Source organism: Perognathus longimembris, chromosome 15, assembly GCF_023159225.1.
Source record: "Perognathus longimembris pacificus isolate PPM17 chromosome 15, ASM2315922v1, whole genome shotgun sequence".
In the NCBI taxonomy this organism is placed as follows: Eukaryota; Metazoa; Chordata; class Mammalia; order Rodentia; family Heteromyidae; genus Perognathus; species Perognathus longimembris.
This window is the reverse complement of record NC_063175.1, coordinates 13710275-13724827: the sequence shown is the minus strand read 5'-3', so window position 1 is coordinate 13724827 and position 14553 is coordinate 13710275. Positions and strand designations below refer to the sequence as shown.

Here is a 14553-nt window from a genome sequence, read left to right as displayed (position 1 = left end):
AGCAGGATGTGCTGTTGCTTTCCACAGTGACACAATGGGACGGATGCTCAGTACACAGTGACATGCTTTCTTCTAGGTAATGGGGACCATGGGCCTCCTTATTTAACCATCTCATTCGCTTCTTTCCTTCAGCATTTAAATACCTTCAAGTTTTTTCTTATACTGAGAAAATAAGCTCTGTTAGCCCTACAGCCTTCTCTGTCTACTTACTGCCCTCCTGTAGATAACAACAGGCTGCTCACTGTCCTGACGGGATAGACAGACAGACAGGCAGACAGGCAGACAGACAGACATGTATAGATAGATAGATAGCTCAATGTGCATTTGTGAACATAGATCCTCAGTGGAAGTATATATGGAATATACATTGTATGTGCGTGCATGAGTGTGTGTGTGTAGTTTATAGTAAGTATTTATTTACAGAAAAAATACGCTATCTATTTATTGTGAACTACATTTACAGTCTGCCTTTTCTTTTTCTTTTTTTTTTTTTTTTTTGGCCAGTCCTGGGCCTTGGACTCAGGGCCTGAGCACTGTCCCTGGCTTCTTCCCGCTCAAGGCTAGCACTCTGCCACTTGAGCCACAGCGCGGCTTCTGGCCGTTTTCCGTATATGTGGTGCTGGGGAATCGAACCTAGGGCCTCGTGTATCCGAGGCAGGCACTCTTGCCACTAGGCTATATCCCCAGCCCGGTCTGCCTTTTCTTGATGGCTTCAGTTACATGATTGTCAAATCCTGGAAGCATTATTTCCCCCTCTCATCTAACTTGGCTACTTATTTTTCTTAGTATTGGGAAATGAACCTAGGACTTGGCATTTTCTAGGCAAATGTTCTGCTGCTTGAGCCGTGCCCCCTAGTCCTATTGGTTTGAGTTCTGTTTTCTGGGAATGATCTCCCACTAACTGCTTGGGGTGGTGGCAGACTTTACTCTTCCACCCTCTTCCTCCCGAGGACCTGAGACTGGAGGTGTATGCTGCCACATCTAGATTTAATTAATCTTTCTTGGAGCTTTCTTTTCCTTGGCCTCCTACCTCTCTGACCTGACCTGACCTGACCTTCCCTTCTCTTCCCTTCCCTTCCCTTCCCTTCCCTTCCCTTCCCTTCCCTTCCCTTCCCTCCCTCCCTTCCTCCCTCTCTCCCTCCCTCCCTTCCTTCCCTCCTTCCTTTCTTGGAAGTCCTGGGCCTTGAACTTAGGGCCTGAGCACTGTCCCTGGCTTCTTTTTGCTCAAGGCTAGCACTCTACCTCTTAAGCCACAGCACCACTTCTGGCTTTTTCTATATATGTGGTGCCGAGGAATCGAACCCAGGGCTTCATGCATGCTGGGCAAGTACTCTACCACTAAGCCACATTCCCAGCCCCTGACCTTTTTTATACTGGCTTTGTAGAGGCTTCTTTCATCTTCTTGTTAAAGGAGCTCAGGATTTAGTTTCCTTGGTAATGTTTCCAGTGCCCTTAGATTTGACTACCACATGTGTCCCAACATGTCCCACATGTGTCCCACCCAGGAGGGTGGTCAAAATGAAAGGAATGTCTGGGTGCCCATGGCTCGTCGAGAGGCTACATTGAGAGGCTGAGATCTCAGGATTGTGGTTCAAAGCCAGCTCAGGTAGGAAAATCCATGAGTCGCTTCTGTCCAGTTAACTAGCAAAAAGCTGTAAATGGAACTGTGGCTCAGATGGTAGAATGCCAGCCTTCAGTGAAAAAGCTAAGGAACGGCCTGGGAATGTGGCTTAGTGGTAGATGCTTAGCTAGCATGCATGAAGCCCTGGGTTTGATTCCTTAGCACCATATACATAGAAAAGGCCAGAAGGGGCGCTGTGGGTCAAGTGGCAGAGTGTTAGCCTTGAGCAAAAAGAAGCCAGGGACAGTGCTCAAGCCCTGAGTTCAAGGCCCAGGACTGGCCAAAAAAAAAAAAAAAAAAAAAAGCTAAGGAACAGCACCCAGGTCCTGAGTTAAATCCCCAATACTGGGGGGAAAAAATCAGGACTGTGGACTGGGCATCCCCAGGCGGCTCAAATTCCATAATATCCAGCACAAGTCTTCCTAACTCTTTCTCACACACCTGTTCCCAGATACTGTGCACCAACTCTGCTTCGTCATTGAGCCCTGACATTGGTGCCAGCTCCACGTCTGTCATGCTCAGCCCGCACCCCTTCACTCCCTGCTCATGCTTTCACCACAGAGATGTCAAGATGTGCACCTTCATATCACAACCTTACTTGAAGCCGTCGAATTATTTCCTTAAACTCCATCAGGGGTTGGGAGAGAGTTCTCAAGTATAGAACACTGGCCTAGCAAGTTTAAGACCTTGAGCTCAACCCTAATACTGTTTTTAAATTTTAAGAGAGAAAGAAAGGGGGGGGGAAGGAAGGAAGGAAGGAAGGAAATACAAATATTATCATCAGCAGGCACTGTTCATCTCTCCAACTTCAGTTCCTTCAGTCATCTACACAACTTTCCCAAACCCTTTTCTCCCCTGCAAGCAAAGCGTGCTCTGCTCTCTGCCTTTCCCTCCTCAGCTAGCTTTAGCTCATTGCTACAGTCCTGGGTTAGCCATAACCACTTTGTGTTACATACACTCCCCTGCTTTTTACCTTTTCAGAGCCTCAATACGGGCTAGCCTCCAACTTCACTTTCTCCTGCCTCTGCCTCCAAGCTCCGGGCTTGCTAGCTGTTCCACTTGCCTGCTCCTTCACTGCTTTTTGGAGCTCTTAGTAGATGGTTTTTCTTCCTTTTAGTTTGGTACTTGCCATGTTATATCCTGTTTGCTTCCACCTGTAAATTTTCAGCATGTTTTGTCTTATTTATTATATGCCCCATATACCTTCATTTCCTCTATACTACAGGGGTCTGACTTAGTAAGAGCCTAATAAATACTTAGTAAGTGAATAAATTTTGAAAATGAATGGGTGATTAGGTCTGAGCCAAATGCAGGAGCAAAGGTTTGGCTCTATGTACATCATATCATAAACTAGCTCTTTGAGTATGTTTTGTTTGTTTTAGCTTTAGTTTTGGTGCATGCCAGTACTGGAGCTTGAACTCAACCTCAAATTCTCACCTGGTTTTCCTGCTCAAAGTTGGCACACTACCCCCTTGAACCACACACCTCTACTTCCTGGAGTGGGTTTGGTTGCAGCTAACCTTGAGGCTTGGGCCTCCTAGAGAAGGAGATGTCGGAGATACTTGCAGTCTGTCCAGAAACAGGACACATTTGCAGAGGGCCCAGTGGCAGCAGGAGCTGGCTTGGCTGGCAGCGGGCATTGGTTCGTGTTCAGTAACATTTACAGAACTGCTGCGGTAACAGCTGTAATGCTCAGTGGCTTTCCTCTGCTTCTAAGCTAAAAACAGTTCTAGTTTCTGACTGTTTCACCCTAATGAAAAGCTCACCGTTCTGTAGTCTAGGGAAGAAGCCCAGACCTGGAAATACACAGTTAGCATCTGGAATGTACACCTGATGGGAAACTGCTAGAAGCAAGCAGTTTTGGCACTGCTGTTCTGTGCGTCCTTGGATACAGAGTACTATAATCAATTTCCAGAGAACTTGTATCCTCAGGACTGCCGCCCATGCTATGTTAAGTCAGACATTGCCCAAATTATAACTTAGCACAGCAACATGAACATCACAGTAATCAAGTGTTCTTTTGTTTACTGCTCTTGACAGATTTTTGAGGAAGCAAGATTTCCTTAAAAAAAAAAAAAAGCAGCAAAGAGACTTGGGGGAAGTGGTGATTCAGGGGTGAAGTACTTGCCTGGTGTGTATAAGGGCCTGGCTTCCTTCCCAGCCCCCCAAAATTAAAAAGCTTGAGAACAAAAGCTCCTAAACGTGGGGCTGGGAATGTGGCCTAGTGGTAGAGTGCTCGCCTTGTATACATGAAGCCCTGGGTTCAATTCCTCCGCACCACATATACAGAAAAAGCTGGAAGTGGCACTGTGGCTCAAGAGGTAGAGTGCTAGCCTTGAGCAAAAAGAAGCCAGGGACAGTGTTCAGGCCCTGAGTCCAAGCCCCAGGACTGGCAAAGAAAAAACCTCAAACCTCCTAAACGTGAGAAGCCTAAAGTCTTTTGCACGTTTATTATCAATCCCAATCACTAACCCTGTAAAATTAATACTTTGTAATTATGAAAGCAACACTGTCTCCTCCATTCATTCATTCAGAGGCAGATAGAAGCCTGGTACCCTGCAGAGCAGTTCTTACACAGGCTTGTGGGATCTGGGGACTCTTAAACATCGCCTGCCCCTGTGTGACTTCATTTCCAGGTTAAGTCTTGTCATTTGGGACTTGGAGCCAAGAATCTTGGGTCCTTTTCATGTCTGCCACTGCCGCCTGTTCCTTCTTTCTTTTCTTTTCCTTCCTTCCTCCTGTCTCTTTCTTTTTTCTGCCAGTCCTAGGCTTGAATTCAGGACCTGCTACTGTTCCTTGTGGAGAGGGGTGGTTAATTGGAAATAGTCTCATGGATTTTGTTGCCTGGGCTGGCTTCAAACCATGATCCTCAGATCTCAGCCTCCTGAGTAGCCAGGATTTCAGGTGTGCGCCACCAGTGCCTGGCTCTGCCACTTTCTAAATGACTTGTCTTGTCACTTAGCCTGTCCTTGTGCGGACACGGGAGGAGGGGAAGTGAGTGATGGATTCGCACTGTAAGCCTGGAACTTTCACTTCAGCTCTTGCTAGGCTAACACTTCTCCAACTTCCACACATAGTCCTTTGCCAAGAGTCTAATGTCTATTTTTGTAAGCCATATCTACTAGACAACATAATATACATCAGAATCTAACTGCTTTTGGATAGGGTGGATTGGAAAGATGTGAACAGGAACAGTTATTCTTTTTCGATAACTACCACCCACCCCCCCGCCAGCCCCAGAGTAAATCTCAGAGCCTTGATCACTAACAAACTAATTAATTTCCACCCAGATATTTTTTAATCTCAGTTGATTCAATAAACAGTTATTTCACTTAAACAAAACAGGTAGTAAATGGGGGGGCAGGGAACTGGGAGAGAACAAGGGAAGGGGTGATAAATAAGAACTTTAAGAAGAAGAAAAAAAGCAAAACCCCAGCACTAGAAGGCTGAGCATAGTAGTTGTATACACCTGTAATCCCGGTACTCAGGATATTGAGGCACAGGAGCTTGTGAGGTTGAAGCCAGCCTCAGTTAACTAGTGAGACTCTGTCTCAAAAGAAGGGGGTAGGGGGAGGAAACCACATTAAAATCTGACCAGTGGTTTTGGTTTGGTTTGTTTTTTTTTTTTTTTTTTGAGAATTTGTAAGGTTAAAGCTACTATAATAATGAAGTGAGGAAATGAAGTGTGACATCCTTAGCCAGAAAGGAACTGTGAGTCAAAACGACACCAAGGAGTTAGGCAGCAGTGGCTCACACTGCGCAGTAGCCTGAGTCCTAAAGGATTATGTTTCAGAGCTAGCTGTGGCAGGCAAATCCCTGAGACTTCTCACGGGCATGTGGCTCAGGTGGTAGAGCACCCGCCTTGAAGAAGAAAAGCCAAGCACACGCGAGGAAGCCTGAGGTGAAGCGGTGATACCAGCGCCAGGAACACCCCACTGAGATCCACTTCATCAAGCACACAGGCTTTGAACACTGACAGAGAAAGAAGGGCCAGCAGGGCACTTGCGTATCTCACTGGTGGATAGGATGTAAATTAGGGTAACCACGGTGGAAATCAACAGGAAGGTCCTCAGGACATTAAAAATCAACTACCATATGGCACTGCTAGCGCACGCCCGGGCCCATAGCCAGCGTTCACCTAAGGCATGCATACTTGCACAGCCCTGTGTGGGCATTACTCACAGTAGCCACGTGAGAGCGCAGACTCGGTGCTCATCAGCCAGCGAACGGATGAAGGAAATGCAGCTGAGATGTGCACATGGGTATAGATATAAACACACACAGCTAATGGACTCTTAGCCATGAAGAACAAGGTCTTGTTGATGACAGGAAATCAGTGGGACTGGAGCTCATCTTGTCACGCCATCAATAGGCCAGACTCAGAAAGTCAGTGTTGCATGTTTTCCCTCACGTGTGGAATCAAGACCTTAAAATGCTATGAATGCAAACGGGAGAGGAAGCCAGTGGAAATGAGGGAGAAAGAGGAGGACGAGAGAGGGGCGAATAGGATCAAGTGTAGCGATACGAGGGTGTAAGAATAAATGAAACTCACGACAAGTGCTGGTGGCTCACACCTTTAATCCTAGCTACTTGAGAGGCTAAGATCTGAAGATTGCAGCTCGAAGCCAGCCTGAGAAAGTCCAGTTAAGTCTCCAACTAACCACCAGAGACTGGAAGTGGCACTGTGGCTCAAAGTGGTAGAATGCTAGCCTTGAGTGAAAAAGCCCAGGGAAAGTGTCCAAGCCCTGAGTTCCAGGCCATGACCGACCAAACCAAAAAAAGAAGAAAAAAAAAAAGAAAGAGGAAACTCATTTAAAATTGTAAAAAGAAAAGGGGGGGGAGAGGAGAAAGATAAAGGTAATAAATGGAGTAGATATGATCAAAGTATATTATATGCATGAAGGAAATATCACTTGAAACCTTTTTTTACAATTAATAACTTAAAAAGAATAAGCTGGTGGGACGGGGCTGGGAATGTGGCTTAGCGGTAGATGCTTGCCTAGCATGCATGAAGCCCTGGGTTCGATTCCTTAGCACCACATAAACAGAAAAGGCTGGAAGTGGCGCTGTGGCTCAAGTGGTAGAGTTCAAAGCCAGTGGGGGCAGGAAAGTCTAAGACTCATATCTCCAGTTAGCCACCGGAGAACTGAAAGTGGAACTGTGGCCCAAAGTGATGGAGCACTAACCTTGAGCAAAAGAGCTCAAGGACAGTGCCCAGGTCCCTACGAACGAAAAAGAGAAGAAGAAGAAACCTAAACTTAGTGCTGGTGGCTAATGGCCTGTAATCATAGCTACTCAGGAAGCTAAGATCTGAAGTTTGCATTTAGAAACCATTCTGGCAAGAAAGCCCACGACACTCTTATCGCCAATAAACCACAAGAAAGCCAGAAGTAGAGCTGCAGCTCAAGTGGCAGAGCACGAGCTTTGATCAGAAGAGCTCAGGGACGACACCCTGAGTTCAAGCTCCAGGACCAGCACAAAAAATAAAAATAAACCTTGCTGTCGCCAAGGAAGGGCTGAACACAAAACTGTAATGGTTGGAAAACAGTGTTGTTAAGTGCTACAAAAAGCATTAAAACGCTTCAAAAAATTAAAATATTTAGGTATCTTTTGTTTCTTGCGATACTGTTGATTTGTTTTACTAATTTAACGGAATCATTATCGCCCTATCACCGTGTAACTCCATGGTAATGAATGTGGCGGAAGTTAAAGGAGGCAAATTGGCGGTTAGCTCATCAGCAGCAGTGATAGCAACATCGTGTAATGGCTTCTTGCAGATCTTTCAGCGAACAGTGCCTCTGCTTCTGATGAACTTGGTGCCTGTGGACATTCCAGAACGCCCAGCTATGCCAGCCAGCAGTCCAAAGCATCAGGTAGGGACTTAGAGGCTCACAGGGCAACTGAATTCCTTATTGTAATGTCTGCTGTGGGCAGACATTAGACCACAGCGTGTCTGCTATTAGCATGGCATCCAAGATGATTTCTTTCTGACAGGGTACAGCTCATGTCATTCACGCTCGTCGAGCTTCTCCGAGCTCTGTCACCGGAGGAACACCTCGGTGGGAAGCACCTCAACGGGAATCGAAAGCATTCTCGAGCCGGGTGATGAAGCTGAGCAAAAGCCAACGGAGCCAAATCCTGATATGGCTGATAAAGAAGACGCAGCCGCTGAAAAGCTGAACAGGTCTCTTTGGCTTAGAGGGTACATTTAAATTGGGGGTGGGGAGACTTTGTTTTCATGACCGTTAATAAAGAAGGAGGGAAAACTGCTTGTTTCCCAAGGTGTCCCGTGAAACAGGACTCGGTAGAATCTCAGCTGAAGCGCGTGGACGACACCAGGGTGGATGCAGATGACATTGTAGAGAAAATCCTGCAGAGCCAGGACTTCAGCCTGGACTCGAGTGCAGAAGGTGTGTGGACCGCCTGTGTGGACCGCGTGTGTGGACCGCCTGTGCGGCCCCGGGGCGTGGGGGGGGGGCAGGACTGGACTCGAGTGCAGAAGGTGTGTGGACCGCCTGTGTGGACCGCCTGTGCGGCCCGGGGGGGAGGGGGGGCAGGACGTTGCCGTGGCTACGGCCGCACGTCGGTGAAATCGATGTTACGCCCACAAAAATCTCTCCTTTGCAGCTCACTTTTTTTTCTGAGAGTGAATATTGAAGCTGGAACAGGAAATAAACTTCAGTTACAGAGATCAAGCTGGGGGCCAGGGCTCACACCTGTAATCCTGGCTACTCGGGAGACTGAGATCTGAGGATCGCAGTTCAAAGCCAGTGTGGGCAGGAAAGACTGTGAGACTCGTCCCTCCATTTAATCAGGGGAAAGCTGAAAGTGGTAACTTTGAGTGATAAAACCAAAGGACAGCACCTAGACCCTGAGTTCAAACGCTAGTACCTGCACCCAAAAAGAGAGAGAGAGAAAGATGAGTCTCAGGGCGTGCTTGAGGCAGGGGCTCGGCCTGTGTGAGACCCGGGTGTATTAATCCCAGCACCAGGAGAGACAGAAAAAATGTTGAAGCTTTCATTCTCTTTTTAAATGATGCATTGGTACCTCGCATGCCCATATACTTTACAACACATCCCTAGGGACACTTCTGGTCACTGTCGCATTTAGAGGGTCGAACTAACAGAATCCCTCAGCCCTCCTCAGCACTTTTCCTGCAGCTGAATATTTATAGGCCACCATCTTGAAGGTGCAATTATGGGGTGGTTAGAGGACACTTAACAATGGACCCCATTTCAAGGAATAACCAACTGTAAAGAGAAAAAATTATACCTTGTGAAAATGTGTAGAAAGGGCTGTTGTCATGACTCAGTGAAAAGAAAAAGATTGTTAGCAAAGCTAATGAGAAATGGCTTAGGATAACCCTCTGACTGTTTTAAAACACTTGAAATTTTCAATTTTTTTTATCACTTTTAAAACCAAAATGTAACATATGAATTACTGCAATAGGCATGTTATTTGTCAATGTTGTAATAATTGTTCATCTAACAAGCACTTTAAATGTGTATTGCAGAAGAAGGACTGAGGTTATTTGTGGGGCCTGGTGGAAGTACAACTTTTGGCAGCCATCATCTTCCCAATAGGTATGTGTACAAAGAGCACCTTAGGGTGGATCAACTTAAATTCATGAATAATTTTTTATTATACTGAGGCAGAAAGCACACCTAAGTAGTTCTAGGAGAACCACTGTTCATGTATATGAGGCAAGCACTCTTGCCACTAGGCCATATCCCCAGCCCTGATTCTCTGTTTTGTAAGTTAGCTTGTTAACTTCCTAAGATGCGCTTTTAGAATTTATTATTGGGAAAAGACTAGTAGAGCCCTGCACAAGCTGTGACATACAAATGATTATTTCCAGCCAGGTGCTGGTGGCTCAGGCCTCTAATACTAGCTACTCAGGAGGCTGAGATCTCAGGATTCCTCCACCAGAAAAGTGTGTGACACTCTTTATCTCCAGTTAACCAGCGGGGGGGGGAAAAAAAAGCTAGAAGTGGAGGTGTGGTAATCAAGTGCCAACCTTGAGCAGAAAAAGCCAAACCAATTAGAGCCCAAGGCCCTGAGTTCAAGCCCCAGTACCAGACTGACTGCCTCATACCTCACACCTGTAATCCTAGCTCCTCAGGAGATAGAGGTCAAGAAGATCAGGGCCAGAAATTTCTATGAGACTCCATCTCATTAGCCAAGGAAAAGCAGTGCTGGAGGCATGGCTCAAGTGGTAGAGCACCCATCACGTGAGCTTGAAGCCCTGCATTCAAGCCCCAGGACTGAGAGGGAAAAAACATCTGCTTCTGTTACTGTTTTTATTTCTCTATATGTGATTGGTCTTTTATGGCTAGCTGCTTTTAAGACTTCCCTTATAACTTCAACGAAATATAGAAGTTCTCTAGCTGTTACTTTCCCCTGCTCTTCCCTCCAGTGCCCTCAGATTCTATGTCCTCTGACCTCTCCCCTCTGACCCCTCCCCTCAGTCTGTCAGCACTGCTGGCTGGGAAGATGGCTTCAGATGACAACCTGGAACTGTAAATGGGACTTTCCTCTTTGACTTCTGCTTCTTCAGGCTTGTCCAGCGTGTGTCAAGGTTCTCATTATTTAAAGCAGGAGGGGAGAATGGCTTCTGTTATTTTGTCATGACCAAAGCAGAACGTATTTGGAAGTCTGTACAAGTGCTGCTCTCTCTAAGGTTCTTTCCATTGTTGTGAATCGAAGGTAGCTCTCCTCTGTATAACTAAGGTGCTTCAGTGAAAGGACAGAATTGTCCTCATCAGAAGTACAAAGCCAGCTGCCATCTGAGAGATACTGTATAAAGAGAGGTGGGCTTTACCCACAAACAAAATCACAGTAATGCCACCAGCACAACAATGTTCATCGCAGCACAATTTGTCTTAGCAAGAAGCTGGAACCAACCCAGATGCCCCTCCATAGATGAATGGATCAGGAAAATGTGGTACATTTACACAATGGAATTTTATGCCTCTATCAGAAAGAATGACATTGTTCCATTTGTAAGGAAATGGAAGGACTTGGAAAAAGTTATACTAAGTGAAGTGAGCCAGACCCAAAGAAACATGGACTCTATGGCCTCCCTTATTGGGAATAATTAGTACAGGTTTAGGCAAGCCATAGCAGAGCATCACAAGGCCCAATAGCTATACCCTTAGGAACACATAAGATGATGCTAAGTGAAATGAACTCCACGTTATGGAAAAAAGTGATTTATCACAGTTGTAACTACTTTCAACGTCCTATGTGTATGTGTAGTTTCTATTATTGATGATGTTCTTGTATCACCTTCCTATGGTTGTACCTACACTATCTCTGTAATCTTATCTGAGTATATTGGAAACCATGTTTACTGGTATTGGAAGTAGGAAATTCAAAGGGAATACCAAATTTGAGAGACACAGGGTAAAAAAAGAGAAATAACTACAAAAGCAATACTTGCAAAACTGTTTGGTGTAAGTGAACTGAACACCTGGGGGGGGGAGGGAAAGGGGGGAGGGAGGGGGGCATGAGGGACAAGGCAACAAACAGTACAAGAAATGTATCCAATTCCCAACGTATGATACTGTAACCTCTCTGTACATCAGTTTGATAATAAAAATTTGAGAAAAAAAAAAAAAAAAGAGAGGTGGGCTTTAGAAAGCCAGAAACCGATGGAGGGAAGATGCATGTTCATTCCATTATAGAACAGAGGTGTGAAGTCCATAAAAGTAACAAAAACCATCTGTTGCTGAAGCCATCACTTAAATAGCTGCCTCGGGGTTACTTGACACACAGAGCTTGCAAGTTTTAAGTCTTTCAGTATTCCCACATTGCATTAATAGAGATCAATTGAAAGGTGACTTACTGACCCATTTTTTCCCAACCTCCTCCTCCTAACTTGATTGTCAAAGTGAGATACCTACTAACTAGTTCAGGGAAAACGATTTCCTTTTAAGCAAGTGCAGCACAAGTTGATACATCTTCAATTCACGATCCATAGGAGAAAGCTTCGTTATGTGGCCATAACTGCCCAAAGGGAAATTTAGGATCTGTAATTTCTAGCCAGGTAGCCATCTTAACTATCTGAAGTAAATTTGGGGGGACAGCCAACAGTCTTCCATGCAAAGCTAGTGAGGAAATAAATTCTAACTGGGCTTCAGTGGCTTAAGCCTATAATCCTAGCTACTCAGGAGGCTGAGATCTGAGGATCATGATTCGAAGCCAGCCCTGGCAGCCCTGACAAATCCAGAAGACTCTATCTCTAGTTAACCAACAAAAAGCCAGAAGTAGGGGCTGGGAATATGGCCTAGTGGCAAGAGTGCTTGCCTTGTATATATGAAGCGCTGGGTTCAATTCCCCAGCACCACATATATAGAAAACGGCCAGAAGTGGTGCTGTGGCTCAAGTGGCAGAGTGCTAGCCTTGAGCAAAATGAAGCCAGGGACAGTGCTCAGGCCCTGAGTCCATGCCCAGGACTGGCAAAAAAAAGCCAGAAGTAGAGGCATATCTCAAGTGATAGAACCACCAGCTTCAAAGGAAAAAGTTGATCAAGAGCTTGAAACCCTGAGTTCAAAAGGCCAATATAGGCACTAATAATAATAACAATAAAACTCTTCTCCAAAATCATTTCCCTTTAACTCGACATTACAAAGTATAGCACTGACTACTAAAAAGGCATTGGACATAATAGTGGGTACTTGGGCTATGGTATATGCCTATATTCCTGCCTAACTTTGGACACTGAAGCAAGAGGATTGCTAAGCCATAGGGAGCCCCTAAAGTGTGAGCTTTCTAGGAAGCTATATTTAGACACTACACTACTATACAACTAAAGGCTGTTATTCACTCAGTGCAACGTCTGATGCACAAACAGAGTCATTTACATGCTTCTAGATGAGACCACTTTTCAAATTTACACACGTTTGATGAGAATAATCCTTGTTGGAGCTGATAGGTCAAGATTGGAAAATATTACTGGATTATTAGGGGGCTAATGAAGTGGTAGATCAAGAACAAACTAATCCGATGTGTTAATTATAAATACTTGATATTCCAAGTCCTTTCTATCTGTGCAAATCTTGCCTTGTTTGAAAAAATCGAATTCAGGAGAAAACAACCTGAAGCACCAAGATGACTTAGAACAATCGCACGTGCTATATAGATGAGCGTTTTGAAGGCTTTCTTCCCATTGCTGTTGCAGGGTTGGATCTGGAGCTTATGAACAGGTTGTGATCAAACGCTAGAAGTCAAGCCAGTCAGCCAACACTTCTCTGTGGACTCAGGGGTGAGCGATCTGGGAGCAAAGCACTTACAAGAAAATGAGCCTATTTAGAAAATGAAGTTCATCTATCAAGAGGAAAGCCAGTGCTGATCCTGTCTCCTGTGAGCCTGTCACCATCCTTCCCACCAGCGAGGGGAGCACGGGAATGTTGATCCAAGGCAGCGTCCCCTGTGCCTTAGACACTGCTCCTGGGGTGATGAAACCCCGTGCTTTGCTTTCGAGGCTCTGCCTTGCCCCCATGAGGAAGCCAGTATTGGATACTTAACTGAGATCTAAGTACTCCAGGTACTCAATAGATTGGGGCTGTAGTTCCTATTTCGCTTATTCTTAATTTTACATGTAACAGTATGTGAATGGAATTTAAGACCTATAACTTCTATCAAGATAGACATAATTCCTGTGATGCAAATCTTTCATGTTATAATACCTACAGTGTTGTATTGAGTTTGTTGACTCCTTTTTGATGTGGCAATTGATTTCCAATGTGACTGTTCTCACATTGGGAAAATGATCTAGAATGTAAACACGTAAGATGCTTAATAAGAATTCTCCACGCTATCAGCCATGACAAGTGTGTTGGGGCTGAGGTAGTCAGTGTACCCAGTGCTGTTTCTATGCAGTGTCTGTGTTACTTGTCCCCATTAGATGCGCTGTGGAACCCAGACCAGCACTACCTGAGAGGCCTGAATTAAGCTCAATATGCAATATGCTAGGCTATCATCAAGCAGCCTCACTCGGAGCTGTTTAACTTGCTGAGTATTAAGACCTGCTTGTTCAACAATCTAAATTTAGAATGAGAGGAAAGTAATGATCTGGTGAGAAGTAGCATCCTTGTCTATACAAGTTCAGACTGGTCTGAAACTGCATCTTCTCCAGGCCCCGCAGTGGCTAGACGACAGGAGAGCAGCCCGCCGGCATGGCTGGTGCATACCCGTATGCTGGGTTTCCTCTCTAGCTCCCTGCCGTCACTTGCTGTGCTTTCTTCTTTTCTGTGTCAGGAGTTGTTTTGAGGCAGGACTGTGGACTGTGGACGGTGATATGGTTGGTCTGGATCCAGGTTAGCAGGACAGCAGATGAGCCCTCGGAGTTGCTGGTCTGTGAGTGTCCCATAGAGAACCATCGCAGTTCTCTAGGAATCACTCCGCCACTGAAGAAAAACATCGATTCTGTGGGGCGAGTTACACCCCAGTCCTTCCGTTCACAGTCACGCTCAGGAGAGAAGCCAGGTCAGAAGAAAGTGACTTTGGCCTATGTACTTTTATGTTCACAAAACAAGAAGGAAAATAGATTATTGTAATATCCAAGTTTCGAGGTTTGGAAAGATTGGAATAGTTTGTGGTAAGACTTCATTTTAATAGTTCAGGAATTGGGTATCCTTCAGGTGTCAGTGGTTCATACCTGTCATCCTAGCTAGGAAAGCTGAGACCTGAGACCCGCTGCTCAAACCAGCCTGGGCAGGAAAGGCCCTGAAGACTCTTATTTCCAGTTATACACGCATGTGTGCGCGCACATACACACACACACACACACACACACACACCCCAGAAGGGGAGCTGTGGCTCAAGCAATGGAGCATCCTTGAGCAAAAAAGCTCAAGAACAGCACATAAGCCCTGAGTTCAAGGCTCAGAACTGGCCAAAAATAAAAAGAAAAAGAATTGGATATCCCA

The 14553-nt window shown here is 45.4% G+C and overlaps 1 protein-coding gene across 1 annotated transcript in view; it reads left to right on the top strand.

Moving 5' to 3' along the window:
* The window catches only part of Fam102b (family with sequence similarity 102 member B), a 57642-nt gene extending 43437 nt beyond the window's left edge, over positions 1–14205 (top strand). The window contains exons 7-11 of the mRNA XM_048363477.1: positions 7399–7494; positions 7616–7805; positions 7904–8031; positions 9135–9204; positions 12804–14205. Of these exons, the coding sequence (XP_048219434.1) occupies positions 7399–7494; positions 7616–7805; positions 7904–8031; positions 9135–9204; positions 12804–12846 (527 nt within the window). The 3' untranslated portion in view covers positions 12847–14205. The remainder of the gene's footprint in view (positions 1–7398; positions 7495–7615; positions 7806–7903; positions 8032–9134; positions 9205–12803) is intronic.
* The last annotated feature ends 348 nt before the right edge of the window (positions 14206–14553 follow it).